Source organism: Miniopterus schreibersii (genome assembly GCF_964146895.1).
Source record: "Miniopterus schreibersii genome assembly, chromosome: 19".
Lineage (NCBI taxonomy): Eukaryota > Metazoa > Chordata > Mammalia > Chiroptera > Miniopteridae > Miniopterus > Miniopterus schreibersii.
The window spans coordinates 27,551,048-27,569,670 of NC_138119.1; the positions used below are offsets into that span (position 1 = coordinate 27,551,048).

Here is an 18,623-nt window from a genome sequence, read left to right on the forward strand (position 1 = left end):
GCACCAGGCGTGACCGGGGGTCTGGACACTCTCTGCCCGGCCAGCGGCGGGGCGGGGCCTCCCAGGAACAGTTTCCTATTTCTCGCAACCCGCCAATCCCGGGCGCGGGGGGTGTGGCCACACCTGGGGGGCGTGGCCAGGTGGCCGAGGGGCCCGCGGCGTCCAGGGCGAGGCGCTGACGTGAGCTGGGCGCACCTGGGCGGAGCAGGTAAGGGCCGGTGCGGGACCCGGAGCGGAGCCCGCACTCCCTACCTGCGCGCAGCCAGGTGCTCCTTTCCCGACCCGGCGGGGAGCGCGGCGGCGACTGGCGATCTCAACCGGGGACATGGTTCGGAGGGACGTGCGCTTCTGGTAGCCGGATTGAGGAAAGGTGGGGAGCCAACTTCTGGAGGCTAATTTGGGGGGGGGGAGGGTTGGGAGGGACACGCCCGCTGGTGGAGAAAGATCTGCTCTTGAGTTCGTGGCGTTAGGAAAACTCGCTTCGGGACATCTGATTTTTTGGGGGGGATACCCCGTGGGGCTGGCTGCCTGTCGACCTTCTCCAGGTGGCTTTTGGGGTGTCCTAGCCCCGCAGCGCCGGGCGCTCCCGACTCTGTCGACTCCCTCTCTCTCCCCTCCCAACCAGCCTGCTCTCGGCTCCTACCCACCCACCGTCGGAGGGTGCTAAGGCGTCTCCACCCCTTTAGTCTCGCCGGGCCGCCGGCCTCTGTGTTGCCCAGGAGGGGAATTCCCAGGCCCGCTGGCCCTTGGTGCTGGTGGGTGTTTGGGGAAACTGGGGGTGGGGGAGACCAAGAGCTTTAGCCAGTTTGTTTTCTCTCCCTGAATTTCTTTAGCACAGTCAGGCCCCCGCCCTGGGAAACGCCAGTGGATTTCCAAGTGGCCAAGCTAGGTGCTGGGAGGGTGGCGCGGGGCGTGGTGGCTTGGGGGTGAGGCCCTCTTCTTCTGTCGGGGCTGGAGGGCTGGTGGTGTGGAGAATGTGGAAAGCCTCCCAGGCCTGGCTGGAAGGGAGGCCCGGGGTGCCACACTGTAGAGGGAGCTGCTTGGTGGTAAAGGGGGCATCCCTACCCCAGCCCTGCTCTTGCTGGATGTCAAAAGTGGAAGCCAGGGAAGGGAGAGGGAGAAGGCACTTGAGTCAGCTGGTGAAAGCGGGTGTGGAACCAGGAGAGTTGTTTAGGGTTTAACATATGTATAAGGAGTGCAGGTCAGCAGCACCCAGTACCCGGCACTTTCCCCCTCGCCGGCCCCCAAGTTCAGTCCCGCGGAGAGGAAGGGCACGGGAATTTGACCAGAATTTACCCCTGAGCAGTGCTAACCTAAGGGAGGAAAGACTGGGAACCGGGAGGTTGGCATTTCAGTTCCCTCCAGGAGGCTAGGGAAAAACAGGACCACCACTGAGGCCTGTCTGCAAGAAACAGCGGTGTGTTTTACTCCGCGGAAAACCACTGACAGCCAAGTCTCAGCTTTGGGGTAGCTGTGCCCCTGGAAACCTGTCTGGGCAGGAGCTGCAGAGGTGGCAGTGGGCTGTTTATAGAGGACTTGCCCTTTGGAGTGGGGGTATGAGGGAGCACGACTAGTGCCTTGCGGAGGTTGAAAGTGTGCCTGCTCAGTGCCCATTGTGAGGGGAGGGGGTGGGTTAGCATCTCTGTTCTTTGTCTGGTTAAATGCACGTTGGAGACACAGGCCTTGAATTTCGCCGCGATGGCAGTTAGAGATACCAGGACTGAGTTCAACCAGGCCAAAAGTTGTTCTGTGGGCATTGGGATTTGGGTGGTGAGAGTGTTTTGAACGAGAACTCTGATTTAGGTGTGTTTGGAGATGGGTGTCATGCAGTCTCCTCCCAACCACTTCATCGGCCCTCCATGCTGCTGGCATCTTTGTTGGTGTTTTTGGTTTACTCAGTGCGTAGAAGAAGGAGGGGACTGGGATGGCAGGGCGCAGTGGCAGGATTTGGTACAGCACACTCTGACTCAGAAGTGTTGAATCCAGGCCCCAGACAAAGCACTTAAGTTTTCTGTGTCTCAATTAACCCAGCTATTTTGGGGGATACGGATAATACCAAGTCCAGACCATGAAAATGAAATCAGACACATTAAGTAAAAACGCATGTAAAAACTGCGAAGCCTGCGTAGATATAAAGGGTTGTTGCCATGGTCTCATCAAGTTGAAGGCCATCATCTTTTATACCTTCCAGTGGCCAAGAAATGTCTTAGCTTCCTCTGGTTCAAAAAGTATACATACATACTAGTAGTTTTTTGTTTTTTTTTAAATTATAAATCGAAACATGTCATTGCGGGACAAGATGAATCATATATAAAAAGTATATAGGCAAGTATAAAATTCACTCATAATCCTATATCCAGGTAACCACTGCGAACATCTTGGTGCACTGGTGCATTCTTTCTTTCTCTTTTTGAAATTCTGTGTGTATGTGGATACGCACCCAAGTGCATGTTATGTTACAAGGTGGAGATACTACTCTACAGTCAATAGTATATGCAGCATTTCCCCCCTTAACTCCATACTGTAAACATTTTCCCCAATCCAATAAAAATTCTTCAGATGCCCTGTCGTTAATGGCTGCTCAGTCCTGCAGCCTGTGAATGTGTAATTAGCTTCTCCTCTGTTATTTGGTTGCTTCCAGTTTTTCCCTCTCCGCCTGTTTTAAGTCTTAGTTACCGGGCGGCAGGTGGGGGGAGATCTTGGCTGACTTTCAGAAGGTGGAGAGGCTGGTTAGCAGCGATGGAGGTGGGGCGGGCATGGAGGAGGGCAGGCTGGGGCGGGTTGCTCATGGGTACTGCCATCTTGGGAGAACGCTTAGAACCCAGGCCTCTAGATCTTAATCACCGATCTCCATGGGTGGCTGCTTCTCCTTTCCCATTACTACGTGCAGTTCCTTGTGTTGGCCTGGTTGCCTTAATTTTTTTCTTCATGGGCTGTGTGGATCAACTAGAATAAATACTTTTCTTCAAAGTCCACGATCCATCAAGAGGTGGATTGCACACATCAGACAGGCCCAGACACAGGACTTAAACGCATTGCAATATAAATTCTCAAAAGCCCCTCTCTGGGTTGACTGGCTGGCTACCCACTTTTCTATTCCTTTCAACCTTCCCTTGCCCCCTCCCCCGCCCAGTAGGCTAGGGCTGAGGAGAAGGTAGAAGTTGCCCTTGGGAGAATGTGTTCTCCTTATTAGGTAACTGGTCTCTGTGTTTTAATGGCTTGTCTTGCTTCCCTGCAAAACAACCTAAACCAAGGCCAAGACCAGGGGGCGGGGGGCACTTGAACTCTGCATGCCAACCAACCTCACCTGCCCACTGAGCTGTGCTCCCAGGGGGAAGGTTTCAGTTGCAGGAGTTGGTAACTGGGTCAGAAGGCTCAGGTGAGTGCAGGTCTTGCCTTGCTCTTAAAGTGCCAGGGGCTGAGTTGGGTTTGGGTTTTCCCCGTTGGATGGAAGTCTGGCTGGGGAGAGAAGTGGTGTTCGGGTGGCCAGCCCCTCAGCTAAGCTCCTCGGAATGGGAGCCTTTCGCTGACTCAACTAGTTTGGTTTCTGAACCGGGATCCAGGTAGGGGTCTTTTTGGGTAGGAAGGTGACTTATTTGTCTTCCTTTCCTCCTCTGGTCTTTGTGGGGCTTGAGCGGTTCTAATGTGGATTTCTTCGGGAAAGAGTCTGATGAGAACATTGAGCTTTAGTGTTGAGTAACTGGCATAGTGCCTGATACACAATAGCTGATGACCAACTATTTGTTGAATGAATGCTATTTTTCAGGCGTTTCTTTCTCATCTTAAGTAAAAACCAAGTAAAATAAGAACACCAAGAAAGAAAATCTAAGCACAACATCCCAGGCAAATAATTCTCCAGTGACTGGCTTTTCCTTCGGCACGCAATCCACAATCCTGTCAAGGCTTTGTTACCTGTTGTGCATGTGGGCTGGCTTGAATGTTATCTGCTATGCCTGGGCATTTTTATGAGAATCAATTATAGACTTTACCCAAGCTGGTTCCTGCAACCAATCAGTTCCCTTCAGCCTCTTTGGGGAATTAAACAGACCCACGTAAGGAGGCTGTCCTAACAGGACAGGCACTGTCTTTAGTACTCTAGGGTTAGGGACAGTGGTATTCCATTATTCTAGGGCTTCTGAGCCTGACCAGACTCAGCTGCAGGTCAGGGTTCTCAGAGCCTTTTTCCCCAGCATCCCCAAGTCTTCTCTCACACACTGGATTTTTCTGTGATAACCAAGTCAGTCCCCTTTTTCTTGGTACAGAATCTTTGGTAGGCCCAGGGAAAGGACAGCTGACTCGAGGCCCAGCTCTTCAGATCCTGGTGGACACACTACCAGCTCATCTACGTAAGTTGAGGACTTTGGAACTGGGACCCCTCCTCCCCATCCCCCAGCCTACTTCTCTCTCACAACGATGGTGTCATTTCTTACTAAAATATTCCCATTTATCTTTAGTTTTCTTGCCTAAAAAGAGAGCGTGCTTCAGGGTCTTGCCCACATTCCTATTGTTTCCATAAGTATTTTTCCTCCCTCTCCTGAGATGAGTTTGAAAAGAGCGATTTCCCTTCTCTTCCAAAGCCCTTGGTACTTCAAGAAGGACTGTGTTCCAGCAGAGATGACATCATCTTTTCATTTTTCTGCTTCAGGATTTAAAAAGAAGAAATGTGATCTACTTCATGATCAGTCTGATTTGGCTGGAGCATGGAGTATAAATGGCTTTGGAATTAGAATCAAAGGAACCTTATAACCTCTTTTCTTTCCTTCCCCACCTGGCACAGTTTATTCCCATATTTAGTTTCTTTGCTGTAATCTAATGAAACTGTAGCTCTATCATAAGGGAACAGTGGCTGGGAAAAATTCCCAGCGACCGGCCTAATTCTCCTGCTCTCCCCATTTCTGCCCCCTCCCCCACCCAGATCATGGCCCTCCACCCCCGCAGAGTTCGGCTGAAGCCCTGGCTGGTGGCCCAGGTGGATAGCGGCCTGTACCCTGGGCTCATCTGGCTGCACAGGGACTCCAAACGCTTCCAGATTCCCTGGAAACATGCCACCCGGCATAGCCCCCAACAGGAGGAGGAAAACACCATTTTTAAGGTAAAGGACCTTTCCATGTGACTTGAAACATTTTTCCAGTTCCCTCAGACCTTTTGGCATTTATGCTCTGTTCTGTGTTCTCTTTTGACACGAGGAATATACTATATCCAAAATGCTGATGCAACAGTCTTTATGATGGGGGTTCCCAAACTTAGCAGACAGAGTAATCTCTTGTTGGGGCACGTCTCTAGTGGTTGAGGTCATTTATTCTTTCCCACTGGTCGAAGGTTCTCAATTTGCATTCCGAGGGATTGCAGGTAAAGTTGGCCAGACTCCTGTGAGTTGTTCCAGAAGCTCCCAAGTGTCAGCAGTTAATTCCTCCTCTTCATTCACTCAGGGCTCTTTCTCTGAAGAAAGGGATTCGGGCCTGGGGATGGCTCCTCAGACCAAGGTAGAACCGAGTGTCAGCAGGCTCCTAACAGAGTCTGTAGGACCGTGTAGAGAGCCCTCTGCAAGTTTTTATTTTGATATTAAGATATTTTGCCCCATCCATACCTCCACTTAAAAATTAAAGGTGATTCATTATGTTTTTATTATACAAATATGGTTTCTTAAAATAAAAAGCCACATAGGGGATATAGTCAATAATATTGTAATAACTATGCATGGTGTCAGATGGGTACTAGACTTACCAAGGGGGTCACTTTGTAAATTACATACATATCAAATCACTATGTTGTATACCTGAAACTAACATAATATTGTACGTCAACTGTAATTGAAAAATAATTTAAAAATAAAAAAAAATTAAAACTACATTAAAATAACAAAAAATAGCTATGATATGAGAGTAATTTTACTTAACTGAAAACAAGTTTTAACCACCTGGAATTTTACAAAAGTTAAGTGAAATCAGAGCTAGATGTAGACAGAAGTTGGTGAGAAGCTGCTTGTGGGAAAAGGTATGATGTGGTCGGTAACTTGGTAGCCTGCACCTCATCTCCAGACCAACTTCTCTATGTGGGTCAGTCTCCCAGCTCATGAGTGGCTTTCGTTACTGCACCCCCAAGGCACCAATAAGTGAGTTCATCCCTTTTTTCCTGACTGTAAGCTGCAGGTCAGAAGTGAAATCCAGTCTCTACCGTGGGCCTGGCAAAATCTTGCTGAGACTGGATCAGGAAAGGTGGGCTCACATCTCAATGCAGAGCCATCCTGGAGATGTTTCCCACCTGACTCAGTCATGTCAAGTGTAGAGACAAGAGGCAGAGAGAAAATCGGCCTGAGATTACTTACAAAGTAAACGAGCACTTAATTTAAAATTAAATAATGAGCCCGGCTGGTATGGCTCAACAGCTGAGCATCGACCTATGATCCAAGTGATCACGGTTTGATTCTGGGTCAGGGCACATCCCCAGGTTTTGGGTCCCCTAATAGGATACATGCAGGAGGCAGCCAATCAATGACTCTCATCATTGATGTTTCTGTCTCTCCCTCTCCCTTCCTCTCTCTGAAATCAATAAAGACATATTTTTAAAAAGTTAAGTTAAATTAGATAATGACATAAAAGGGCTAGGAAAATGTCCGTAAACAAGCACCAACATTTGAGTTGGTACAGAGGGGAAATGGGCCTGCCCTGCCCAGCTGGTCTGAAATTGGGTTTCTGTTGAAGTGTCTGGTGGTGGCTGGCCATGGAGGAAGAGGCTGGTTCCTGGAAGCCCCACTCAGGAGAGCGATCTGCATGCTTAGGGCTTGAGGAAAAGGTGGCTGTGGGAAGCTGCTTTGGCTTATTTCTATCTGTGTATCTGTTTTCAGAATGCTAAGGGAGAGCCTTGGAAGTTAGGAGAAGAGTGAGGTTGCTTTCACAGGCCCAAAGCTCTGACCAGCCTTTGACAGGATTGTGGGGTAGGCGTGGGGGCACTAGCGTTAAGTGGGTGCCTGGTCCACACCCTATGTCCATTATATCCTTTAATTCTTGACAGCTCCGTAAGGGAATTTACTGTCATGTTGTAGATGCAGAAGCTAAGTCTCCAAGGGGCTAAGTAACTTGCCAAAATCACACTGCCAAGACGTGGTGGGATCATGATTTGAACCCAGACCTATCTGCTCCCACATTCCCACACTGCCCCTTTTGACTAGGAATGGGAGACCTGGCTTCAGGTCCTGCTACCATCAATTGCATGTGTGGTCTTGAGCAAGTTACATAATCTCTTTGGGCTTTAGATTCCCCTTCAGTAAAATGGGCATGAGCCCAGTCTTGCTTGCCTCACCAGACTATTGTGAAAATTGAATGGAAGAATGTATGGGAAGGGACTCATAAATTACTATAAAAATGCAGGGATTATTTCCATTTTAGGAAGAGAAATAGGGACCTGTACAGTAACCAGAATCTCAGAAGCATGACTCAGAGTGGGTTTGAACAAGTGATATTTATAAATTACAATGATGGCCATGTGTTGGGCGCTACCTTCTGCTGCATCAGAATGGGCACCTCAATGCCATCTGCATGGGCCCTCGGGAATAGCTCTGCTGCGAGCAGCAAGACTGGGGCTGTGGTTCTGGGTTAGTCTGGCTGTTCTCCACGGAGGGGTAGGGATTTAGGGAGCCACAGAAATTTGCAGACCCGAGCCAAAGTCAGCACAGCCCAAGCCCATTGGGTGGGGTCAGAATGGGAGTGGGCACAGAGGATCAGATAAACAGGGACACAGGTGAGGCCAGGTAGCATGAGACACAGCTGGAGGTGTGCTTGTCAGACACCAGGGGCCGGTGAAGTTGAAACCCTCGATAGGAGTTGGATGGAATGGTGCCTGCCAAGCCACCTGGGGCAGCACAACTCTGTCAAATCTCTTCATCTTCTACTTCTTAACAAATGGAGGAGCTCCCAAGTCTGGAGAAGATGGCGAGAAGTGAGGCTGAACTAGAGGAGAGGGATTTAGATTAGCTCTTGGAAGAAACTTCCTCTCGATTGTGAGGCTCTGCTGGGAGTGCCTGAAGTCGATCAGAGATCTCAAAGGATGGGGCAGAAAAACTGCATTTCAGCCGGAGGAAGAAGTCTTTGGTCAGGAACAGAGGTGGAGGGTTGGGACTGGACGAGTGATATGTCCTGTCAGCGCGAGCAAGTTAGTATGCGCTTCCTGAACGTGAGCACCCTGCTAACGCTATCCCCCCTTTCTGCATCAGAACATATGCTAGGCTCCTGGAGAAAGCACGGAGATCTGAGAATACGTTAGCGGTGGGGGAGCGTGGATGTCCTGTGAGCACAAATGTAAATGCCTGTTAGACCTAGAAGGAGGAACCAGAGAGGAGCCAAAGTGGTTTTAGCCAATGCCACCAGCCACTGGTGTTTCCAGCAAATGCTTCCAGTGGAGTGGGAGTTTGAGGAAATGGGGAAAGGCAGGGGCTATGGGTCTATTAGGACCTGAGGCCTTCAGCCATAAGCTGAGGTAAGCTGAACCTCCAGAGTGCTTCCTGTCCTCCTGTCCCTCCTAAAGTCACTTGATTTCTACAGTTATTTATGCATCAGATTGAAGATTGAAGGTGGAGGGAGCAGCAAAGCCAAATTCTTTATACCATATGCCATCTCCCTTTGCCTTATTATTAGATGAGTAATTCATGTCAAAAAACAAGTCAGCCAAAAAAAAAACTTTTGGGGCTTTAGATCCCCTCCCCCAATTTTTTTTTTTTACTGGAAATCCTGCTATCCGAAGTTACTCTAGCGTTTTGGAGTATATTTTTTCTATACTTTTCTTTATTTTCAACCCTTCATTATAGCCATCGTGGTGGTCTTGACTGGCGGTGCTGGCACTAACTCTCGAGATTAGGCTCCTCTTTTCAAAGACTATGTTTGTACATGGCTTAATTTCCCGTAGGCCCTGCCTGGCCTGGTCCTGAGCGTGGTGTTTCCTGCTGCGGTCCCTGTAGATTGGGGTTGGGATGGTGGGGCAGTCAGCAGGGGTGTGTGCGTGTGTGTATGAGAGAGGGTGGGCACTTTGCAGCGTTTCTGGGCATCAGTAGGCACTCACTGCAGTTTCCTATTCCTCAGGCCTGGGCTGTGGAGACAGGGAAGTACCAGGAAGGGGTGGATGACCCTGACCCTGCCAAATGGAAGGCCCAGCTCCGCTGTGCTCTGAACAAGAGCAGGGAATTCAACCTGATGTATGATGGCACCAAGGAGGTGCCCATGAACCCAGTGAAGATATATCAAGTGTGTGACATCCCCCAGCCCCAGGGCTCGATCATTAACCCAGGTGAGGCCCCAGCTGCTGGGGAGAAGGTGGATCATATGCTAAGTTCTAGGCTGGACTCTTAAAGAGATAGTCTACTTCAAAATTGCCTGGCTTATTGCAGTTAGGACTGGTAAAGCAAGAAAGCCTTTCCCTAGGAAGGACCCAGGGAACAGAAGATGTAAACTCAGCAAAATCTTCTTGCTCCCTTAGGGAAATAGACACTAGCATGATTGCTTAGGGCGCATATAGGTTTCTACTGAAAAAATAACTTCTTTTGGGATTCAACACTAAGAGGGGAGGCCAGGTAGTTAGAAGAAGGAAGAATTAAAACTTAGAAGGTTTGGGTTCTAAACCTGGTTCGTATCACTTCACTACTTGTGGGACATTGACTCAAGGCATTTGACCTAGTGAGTCTCAGATTCTTCAGCTGTAAGATGTGAGCGCTTATTTTTCCTGCCTAGTTCAAGTGCTATTGTGAGAATCATCGGCATTAACATGTAAAAACCCTTAAGTTCTCTTTATAAATATCGTGGTGAGTGATCATTTAAGTGTAGGGTACTTTTCCTAGGAGAATGCCACCTGCTCCTCCTGTTTAGCCAATCCTTAACGAGAACTGACTAAAAGCCAGATCATTTTGATTTGTGAGGCTCTGCCACAAGGGAAGGGTCTGTCCTCACATTAAGATTATAAAAGAGAGAAGTTGGTGTCCTTAAGCCCTTAAAAGGGGTGCTAATGTGTAGGAAGAGGGTTACAGTACAAATCAAGAGATTTCTGGAGAAGGGAGTAGGGTTTGTAGCTCCTGAATGGGGGTGGGGAAAAGAGCTTACATCAGGGTTTTTGGAAAGAGGTGAAACCAGGGATCAACACACCCTCAGCTCCCACTCTTCTTGGTGAGGGCGCTGAGGGTGCACACTGAACCCGCAGACCCTCCGTGCTAGCTTGTGCAGCGGGTCAGCTGCAGGGGTAACGGTGCAGCCTGAGGGGTTCACTTGCAGGCTGTGTGTCTGTTTCTTGGTAGGATCCACTGGATCTGCTCCTTGGGATGAAAAGGATAATGATGTTGATGATGATGATGAAGAAGATGAGCTGGATCAGTCACAGCACCATGTTCCCATCCAGGACACCTTTCCCTTCCTGAACATCAATGGTGAGTAGGGCTGATGGGTGGTCCAGAAGGTTGAGGAAGGCTTTGACCTTGCTACTGCTGACCCCTCCGCCACCACTGCACTGGGAGCAGTGGCCAAAGCCCTGTGGCCAGGCTGCTGGTCTGTTAGCAAGTAGGGGTCATAGGCAAGGGAACTCTGCTGGCCCGGTTGTTCATTCCCAGTCCCACATGCAAGCACATAAACTTTTATACATTTTGCTGATTTCCTTCAGGCCAAGTTGTAGGCATCATTTTCATAAATTCTAGGCAAACTCTTCTGCTCTATCCCTCAGTATAAATTTTGTGTCACTTCCTTAACAGGGTCTACTCTGCTAAGGCTGTGTGATGGGAACTTGTGGGTTCTACAGCTCTCAGTTCTAGGCTCTGATATAATTTATCTGCAAGAGACTTTTCTTTTGTGGACTTTTTGAATTCAGCTTCCCAGGAAAAATGAGTTGAGAGGTTGGAAGGTCACTGTGTGACAGAGCAGGGGCTGCACCTCTCATTGTACATTCTGAGGATACTTGAACACAAGGCGAACTGCACCCTTGCAGTATCTTTGCTTGAACTGCCCACTGAAATGCTCCTTGACGTGCATTCAGTTGAGCAGCTTTTCACTGCCTTTCTAGTTCCATCTGGCTGCTATGGGTCAAATGAGGTACTTGGATCCTTGGATCCTTTTGGGGAAGATAGTTGACATATATTAAAAACAAGAAAGTAAAATGGGGACATAGATTTAACCAGACTTGTACAGAAAGGGTCCAAGAAACATTAACCTGTGTGATTTCAGAGCTGTTGGGGCAGAGGAAGAAGAATTGTTGAAGAATAGATGCCTAAGAGGTGAGGCTAGGAGGAGAAATCTGTAGACTTTGGAGTGAGCCAACTTTGCCAATAGCAGGGAAATAGGATGGTTTTTTAAAAATTCTTTTTAAAAAGAGCTTTAATTGAATACTTTTGAATAAATAATACTCTCACATGATTTAAAATTCATAATGGTATGGAAAGGTAATCAGTGGAAAGGTTTTCCTTCTATCCTGTCCCTGAACCTCCCAGTTCCTCTGCTGGAGGAGGCAGATCTTTCCAGGTCCTTGAGTATCCTTCCACATGTTTAATGCATGTAAAAGTATTTGTTTTTAATGAAATTTTTTAAACTAACACTTACTCAAAGCTAATTAACTAATTCCGTTGGGTCCATTTTATGAAAGACAATCAGATTCTATTTAATTGCAGGGTTCAAATTTTACAACAGAGAACCTCTCATACATGCCCATACTAATTTAACCCCAGAGAAGACTCACCCCTCTGTTAACCTTCAGCAAACACAGGTTTTCATAACTATGAGTTTATGGGAGAACCAATATGATCAGTTTCCCCATAAGCAGGGGAAACGTGTTTCTTCCTGTGTTGGCTGTGGGAATCGTGACGGGCTGCCCCACTGAGTCATGGTCCAGTGTCTGACTCTGCTCTGTTGACTTTGTTGGGTTTGAGAGCCTCAGACCAGGCGCTGTGCATGTGTGGTACCCCTGCCTGCTCACCCACATCCTTCTGTTCTAGGTTCTCCCATGGCACCAGCCAGTGTGGGCAACTGTAGTGTAAGCAACTGCAGTGTGGGCAACTGCAGCCCTGAAGCAGTGTGGCCCAAAACGGAACCTCTGGAGATGGAAGTACCCCAGGCACCTATACAGCCCTTCTATAGCTCCCCAGAGCTGTGGATCAGCTCTCTTCCAAGTAAGTGAGCCCTGATCTTTCTTGATGGGCCTTCAGCTCCTATTATAGTCCCTCCCTGCCTTGCCTTCTGCTTCCATTTCTTTGCCTTGTATAGAATAGCTACCTTTCCCACAGGTATCTTCTGTGTCTGGTTCTTGGCCAGCTGATGATGAGTCACCAGGGAAGAAGTAAAGAAACATTAGTCTGTACCTGATTGCCTGTGGGAGTACTCTGTTGGTTACAGCTCCAGGTTACTCACCTCTCAAGTGGGTGGGAGGCCCGGGCTTATCAGATGGGCTAGGGGATTTGGGGATAAGGCCAGTTGTGGGATAGAGAAGTAATGGCCATGGATTTGGTAAAGGGTTTTTTTGGATTTTGAGGGGCTTTAGGACACGGAAAAAATCTTTTTCTGGATTGGGCACAAATTTATTTCAATGAAGAATCATTGTTGCCCTGGCCAGGTGGCTCAGTTGGTTAGAGCATCATCCCAATATGCCAAGGTTGCAGGTTTGATCCCTGGTCAGGGAACATATAAGAATCAACCAATGAATGCATAAATAAGTGAAACAACAAATCAATCTCAATCTCTCTCTCTCTCTCTCTCTCTCTCTCTCTCCTCCTTTCTCCCCCCTCCCCCCTCCCCTTTTCTCCCTTCCTCTTTCTCTCTCAAATCAATAAAAAAATTTTAAAAATTCTATTACAAAAAAAAATCATTGTCAATGTTCCATTTCCCTTTCAATCCACACATGGACTGGGGTGGGGTGCAAATGAATGCTAGAATTTTGTCGAAGAGGCTAATAGCTTTCATAAGACCTTAGGGAGACTTGCTGAGTGAAGATTTAGTTTGCTGTGAACCGTGTCTTTTTTATGATAGCGTTAAAACAGAAAGATGACTTGGTATTTCTTCTTGTTTCTCTGGTTTCTTTAAACAATGAGACAAAAATATGACACAAACCAGATACCTTAGTTTTTAGCTCCTTCAATGCCTATTGATACAAAGATTCAATATGAAATGGGGAGACCAGGACCCAGAACTTAGCTTGGAGAAATTCTAGCCCTTAGGGTGTGGTGATTGAACAGAGTATAGATGGACCTTTGAACTGTTTGCTTCAAGACAGCCTTTTGAGTGACTGTTGCAGGGTTATGTTGATGTCTCCCTTTATTGCAGGAAGGATAACTATGGCAGTGGCCTTCCTGAATGCTGGTTGAAAGGTGGCTCAGCCTTGATGGACTTGCATGAGTCTTAGGGATAAATAGGCAGAGGAGCAGAGCAGGACTCTCACTGTCCTCTCTCACCTTGCAGTGACTGACCTGGACATCAAGTTTCAGTACCGTGGGAAGGAGTATGGGCAGACCTTGACCGTGAGCAACCCCCAGGGCTGCCGGCTCTTCTATGGGGACCTGGGTCCCATGCCTGACCAGGAGGAGCTCTTTGGTCCCGTCAGTCTGGAGCAGGTCAAGTTCCCAGGTCCGGAGCACATCACCAACGAGAAGCAGAAGCTGTTCACCAGCAAGCTGCTAGACGTCATGGACAGAGGACTGATCCTGGAGGTCAGCGGTCACGCCATTTATGCCATCAGGCTGTGCCAGTGCAAGGTGTACTGGTCGGGGCCATGTGCCCCATCGCTTGTTGCTCCCAACCTGATTGAGAGACAAAAGAAGGTCAAACTGTTTTGTCTGGAAACATTCCTTAGTGGTGAGTCTCTTTTCAGAAGGTTGATGGTGGGAACTGGTCCCTGGAAATATGTCTTCCTCCATCCCTCCCCCCTTCCCTGGCTCTGCAAAGATTTTAGCCAAAAAAATTTTCCTGGAGGAAATGAAGGTCGAAGAGAACCTTGGTTTTGAATGATGAAAGTGACCTGGGCAACAAAGAAGGGTGTTCCACTCCAGTGCTATGTACTTAGAAGCTATTTTTAGGTTGGTTTTGGCACGTTTAGTGGCAGAAGAGGGAACAGCCTCATCATTACCCCCCAAATGCTACCAGCTTATACTTAACTTTGGAAGGTGACCCTGTTCATCATAATCAGCAAACATATGCTCTCCTCCTTTGAAACATATCTGAATGGTGAATTCAAGCAGGCAAATTTAGGGAGAGCGCTGAGTTGTGAACTTTACAATATGGTTTGAACCCCAAGTCTAACTCAGTGGTGTCCTCTGAAATGATGGAAATGTTCTGTATCTGTGTTATCCAGTATGGTAGCCACTGGCCACATGTGGCTACTGAGCATGTATATGTGACTAAGAAACTATTTAACTTTAATTAACTTAAATTTAATAGGCACATGTTGTGGCTAGTGGCTACCATATTAGGATAGCGGAAAGGGTGGTATTTACTGAGTGGATGTGGAATGACCCAGTACAGCGAACTTGCTCTCCACCTTCTGCAGATCTCATTGCCCACCAGAAAGGACAGATAGAGAAGCAGCCACCATTTGAGATCTACTTATGCTTTGGGGAAGAATGGCCAGATGGGAAACCCCTGGAAAGGAAACTCATCCTGGTCCAGGTGAGGAAATAAGGGTGTGTCAAATAACTCTTTACCTTTTTATCAAAGCTTTAGCCCCTAGGTCTGAGGTAGAGCCTTGAGCGAGGACCCATCAGCCTGTGTGGGTTTGAATCCCCTCCAGCTCTGTACATTGAACAGTAGGTCCACGCTGGGGAATACAGGGTCCCCAAAACGGATGACGCATTTAGTCTCTCATTCTCTTACTGACATTAGAGTCTTGCTGAAACCTAGCAGGATATGACCCGTTTCAGCTCTTTTACAAAAACCTTCGAATTACTTTTAAGAACATAACCTTATTCTAGGAAGTAGAAGCAAGGCCACGTGGGTTTGGCCCCTGGATTTGTACAAGAAGGCAGGCGGTAGATGAAATTGGGGTAATAAGCAGTTATTTGTTTAGGTATGTGATGCGATGGGACATCTAGATTCTTTACCTTCATTTGAACCAACTTTTAGAGTGAACCTTAGTAGGGTGTTTCAGAGAGACGAAGGCATATCCTATATCTAGAGTGGGGGGGCTTCCCCAGGGCCTCACCGGTCCTTCCTTCAATCTTGGGTCCCACCTGCTGTTTAAAAATACCTTTTCCTCAGCAGATACCTGTGTGCTCTGTGTCCTAAACAGGTTATTCCGGTGGTGGCTCGGATGATCTACGAGATGTTTTCCGGCGATTTCACACGATCCTTTGACAGCGGCAGTGTCCGCCTGCAGATCTCAACTCCAGACATCAAAGATAACATCGTTGCCCAGCTGAAGCAGCTGTATCGCATCCTTCAGACCCAGGAAAGCTGGCAGCCCATGCAGCCTCCCCCCAGCATGCAGCTGCCCCCTGCCCTGCCGGCTCAGTAACCCTGAATGCCGTCTTCCTTGTCTTTTTTACAATATTGTACAGATGGATATTTTTTATTATTCAGATTTAACCAGCTTTTTAAACCTCTTTTCTTTCTAACAATGTTAGTAGTTTCTGACTCTCCAGCTATGTCTGGTTCTCAAAGTTGATTTAATTTATGGAAAAATCACCCTTTATACTTTCCCTTTCTTTTTTTAAACATCCCAATGGTAGTATAATGTAGTAGAAGGAGATTTGGCCTGGGAGTTTGGACACTAGGGTCCTAGCTACAGCTTTGCTCTCAATGTGCAACCTTGAACCAAGTCATTTAACCTTTGGGCTTCAGCTTCATTACTGTAAAGTGAAGGGGTTTGAATGATGCCTGAAATAATGCCAGCTTTCCTTTTTTTTTTTTTTTTAATCTTCACCCAAGGATATTTTTTTCCATTGCTTTTCAGAAAGAGTGGAAGGGAGGGAGAGAAAGAAAAAGAGAGAAAGAGAGAGAGAGAAAGAAACATTGATGTGAGGGTGACACATCGATTGGTTGCTTCTTGCACAGGCCCCAACGGGGGCCAGGGACTGAATCTGCAACTGAGGTACATGCCCGTGGCTGGAATCAAACCCGGGACTGTTCATTCCTGAACCAAACCGGCCAGGGCAATGCCAGCTTTAAAACTCCGACTCGATGACTTCATTCTACTTGTACAAGGCAAAACTGCCTGAAACAGAACCCTTCTGAATTGTTCTTGTACCACATTTTTTTTTCTTGCTTTCATTAAAGTTCCCTCAAGTGCTGATTTGTCCAGGATTGATCTCTGTTTGACCTGTTCTGCTAGTATAGTAAGCTGGCTCCCTGATGGGGGAAGTGAGAGGGAGGGGAGCCAGCTGGTTGCTTAGGAACCAGACTTGATATCTAAATAGAAATAGGTGCCAAAGTCTGAAAGTCACACCTGTGGAGTAAACGCTCATAAATTGAGCTTCTAAAGGGAAGCTGTCAACATAGAAGGCCCAGGGATCCCGTGGAAGAATTGGTTGGCTGGTGTTTACCTTACCACCACTCAGCACCCACTGTGTTGGGGGGTAGGTGAGAGTGTTTGACTTGGTGGCAGCCTTCAGAGAGGACAGAGCTCTCTCTTACTTTTTTTATTCCCTGAGGAAGACCTGGGGATGAGCTGAGCATCTAGGAAAACTCCTCTGAGTATAAAAGGAGCAATTCTTCCTTGTTGGGAGAATTATAGTCTTTCTGTCATTTGGGTTATTTGCATTTGGGAAAAATAGGGTATCAAGTGTGCTAAGGCCAAGGTGAAGAAGGGCTGGGCAGTGTTTTCTGGAAAAGTTTCACCTAGCACAAACCTGCTTGTCTCCCTAGTGGAGGTAGCTGGGTGTGAATAATTAAGGTGCAGAACTTTGCATGTATAGGTGCCACAAACTGGTCTTATCTATTAACTTTTGCTTGGCCCTTGAACCTTTTGCCTTTTTTTTTTTTTTTTAAGGACGAAATCATACACGATTTAAACTTCAAGACCTAAATGGAAAATATGACGCTAATCTCTCGTAGCAGCCCCAGTCCTCTTGAATACTGATGGCTATTGGTGCCGGGCCATATTTAGAAAGCCCATGGCTAGTCTGCTACCCCTAAACCCAAGCCACCTCCTACTTGCTACCGGAGTTGAGCTAGCTGAAAAATTGGGCTAGCTTTATTTCAAAAACCATAGCCTCAACTCAACTACAGGTGGCAGTGGGATTTGTTTTATTTATTTATTTATTCTCACCCAAGGATATTTTTTCCATTTCTTTTCGGAGAGAGTGTAAGGGGGGAGAGAGAGAAAGATCGATGTGAGAGAGACACATCAATTGGTTGCCTCCTGCATGTACCCCAACCAGGGCCTGGGATTGAGCCTGCAACTGAGGTACATGCCCTTGGCTGGAACAGAACCTGGAACCCTTCAGTCCACAGGCTGACGCTCTAACCACTGAGCAAAAGTAGCTAGGGCAGCTTATTGAGAATGCTTAAGCCCTAGTTTTAGGTCCTCTGGGACCTAGTAGGATCTGCTGTTACTAAAACATAACCAAGAGAAATCTGGGTAAATGTGTGCTGCTCAGCTGTGAGCAGAAATTGGGCTTCTAGAGACCAGGAAACATACAAGGTATAGAAACTTTATATTTTTGGTTATTTTGTTGAGTGGGTGAAGTGAGGGATTTGGTTTGATGTCTGGCTACCTCTGTCTGTGTCTGCATAGCTCAAAATGATAAAGAACTCACTGTAGATAAATGGGTAGGGCAACTGTTGAATCTGGGCTGGTCTTTCTCTTATTCTGTGAGATGCTAACAGCCAGGTAGTCCACACTGGTTTGGGGCCCAGATAATGTGAGCCGGCCACGGGTATTGAAAATAGTGTTCCAAAGTGCCAGGAAGCATCAAACTTTTAGTGTGTGACTGTAATGAAAACTTTATAAACATGTCAGAGGAATGGATGAGTGGTTTTATGTGGTTTTAACTAGAGCCCAGTTGGGTTTTCTTTAAATCCTTTTCAGATGCTGGAAGACTGCATGCAGAGCTCTCTGCTGAGCTCCCTTAGTGTTCCTGCTCTGGTCCTGCTGGATAGATACCAGGTGTCCTTTCTGTTTTGGAGACTCAGTTTACTGTCTCCTTTGGTGGTGAAACCACACACTCCCTTGGGTCTTCACTTCCTCGCCTTCATCTTGCTGAAGACTGGGACGAGTTAAATGGTGTCACCGGCTCTTCTTTTTCTCCACTGTCCACTCTACCAACCAAAGTTACCTCAAAGTTCAAAAGAACCCACTGTAGGGAGGGCTGGTGTTGGATCTGGGCTGGTCCCTCCTGCAGGTAGTTAGGTCTCTGGCCAATGTTGCCATAGCACCCTAAACTTCCTCTTTCAGAGCCATCAATTCCCTTGTAATTGCTCAGCATCTGTGTCTTGTCTACAAACTTACTGAAGGTGGGCACTGTTTGTTCTGGACTTTGCTGCAAGCCCTTAGCCTACTGTCTGGTAACGGAGTATGTTTTCAGATATTGTTGGAATCAGTGAAGGAACTAAGTCAGTCATTTTAGGGATTTATCGGTAGGCACCATGGTAAAATAAATACGGGGAAGGAAAAAAATTCTGAAATTCGTTTCTGGTCTCCCTGAGGGAAGGACCAGCATTAGACCAGGAGGCCTGCGAGCT

The 18,623-nt window shown here is 47.4% G+C and overlaps 1 protein-coding gene across 1 annotated transcript; it reads left to right on the forward strand.

Annotated features, from left to right (window-relative positions):
* Positions 1 to 171: 171 nt before the first annotated feature.
* On the forward strand, positions 172 to 16,233 carry IRF6 (interferon regulatory factor 6). The gene is made up of 9 exons (XM_081121559.1): positions 172 to 370; positions 4,263 to 4,346; positions 4,916 to 5,092; positions 9,072 to 9,276; positions 10,274 to 10,402; positions 11,954 to 12,127; positions 13,410 to 13,802; positions 14,494 to 14,612; positions 15,232 to 16,233. Exons 3-9 carry the CDS (start codon positions 4,919 to 4,921, stop codon positions 15,454 to 15,456), a joined length of 1,419 nt encoding a protein of 472 aa, XP_080977685.1. The 5' UTR covers positions 172 to 370; positions 4,263 to 4,346; positions 4,916 to 4,918; the 3' UTR covers positions 15,457 to 16,233.
* The last annotated feature ends 2,390 nt before the right edge of the window (positions 16,234 to 18,623 follow it).

Bases quoted from the DNA above. Each gene is read 5' to 3' on its own strand.
- IRF6 (XM_081121559.1), top strand. From the start codon at position 4,919: ATGGCCCTCCACCCCCGCAGAGTTCGGCTGAAGCCCTGGCTGGTGGCC. The intron at 10,403-11,953 runs GTGAGTAGGGCT...CTTCTGTTCTAG, and splicing joins TCCCTTCCTGAACATCAATG to GTTCTCCCATGGCACCAGCC. The intron at 13,803-14,493 runs GTGAGTCTCTTT...CACCTTCTGCAG, and splicing joins TCTGGAAACATTCCTTAGTG to ATCTCATTGCCCACCAGAAA.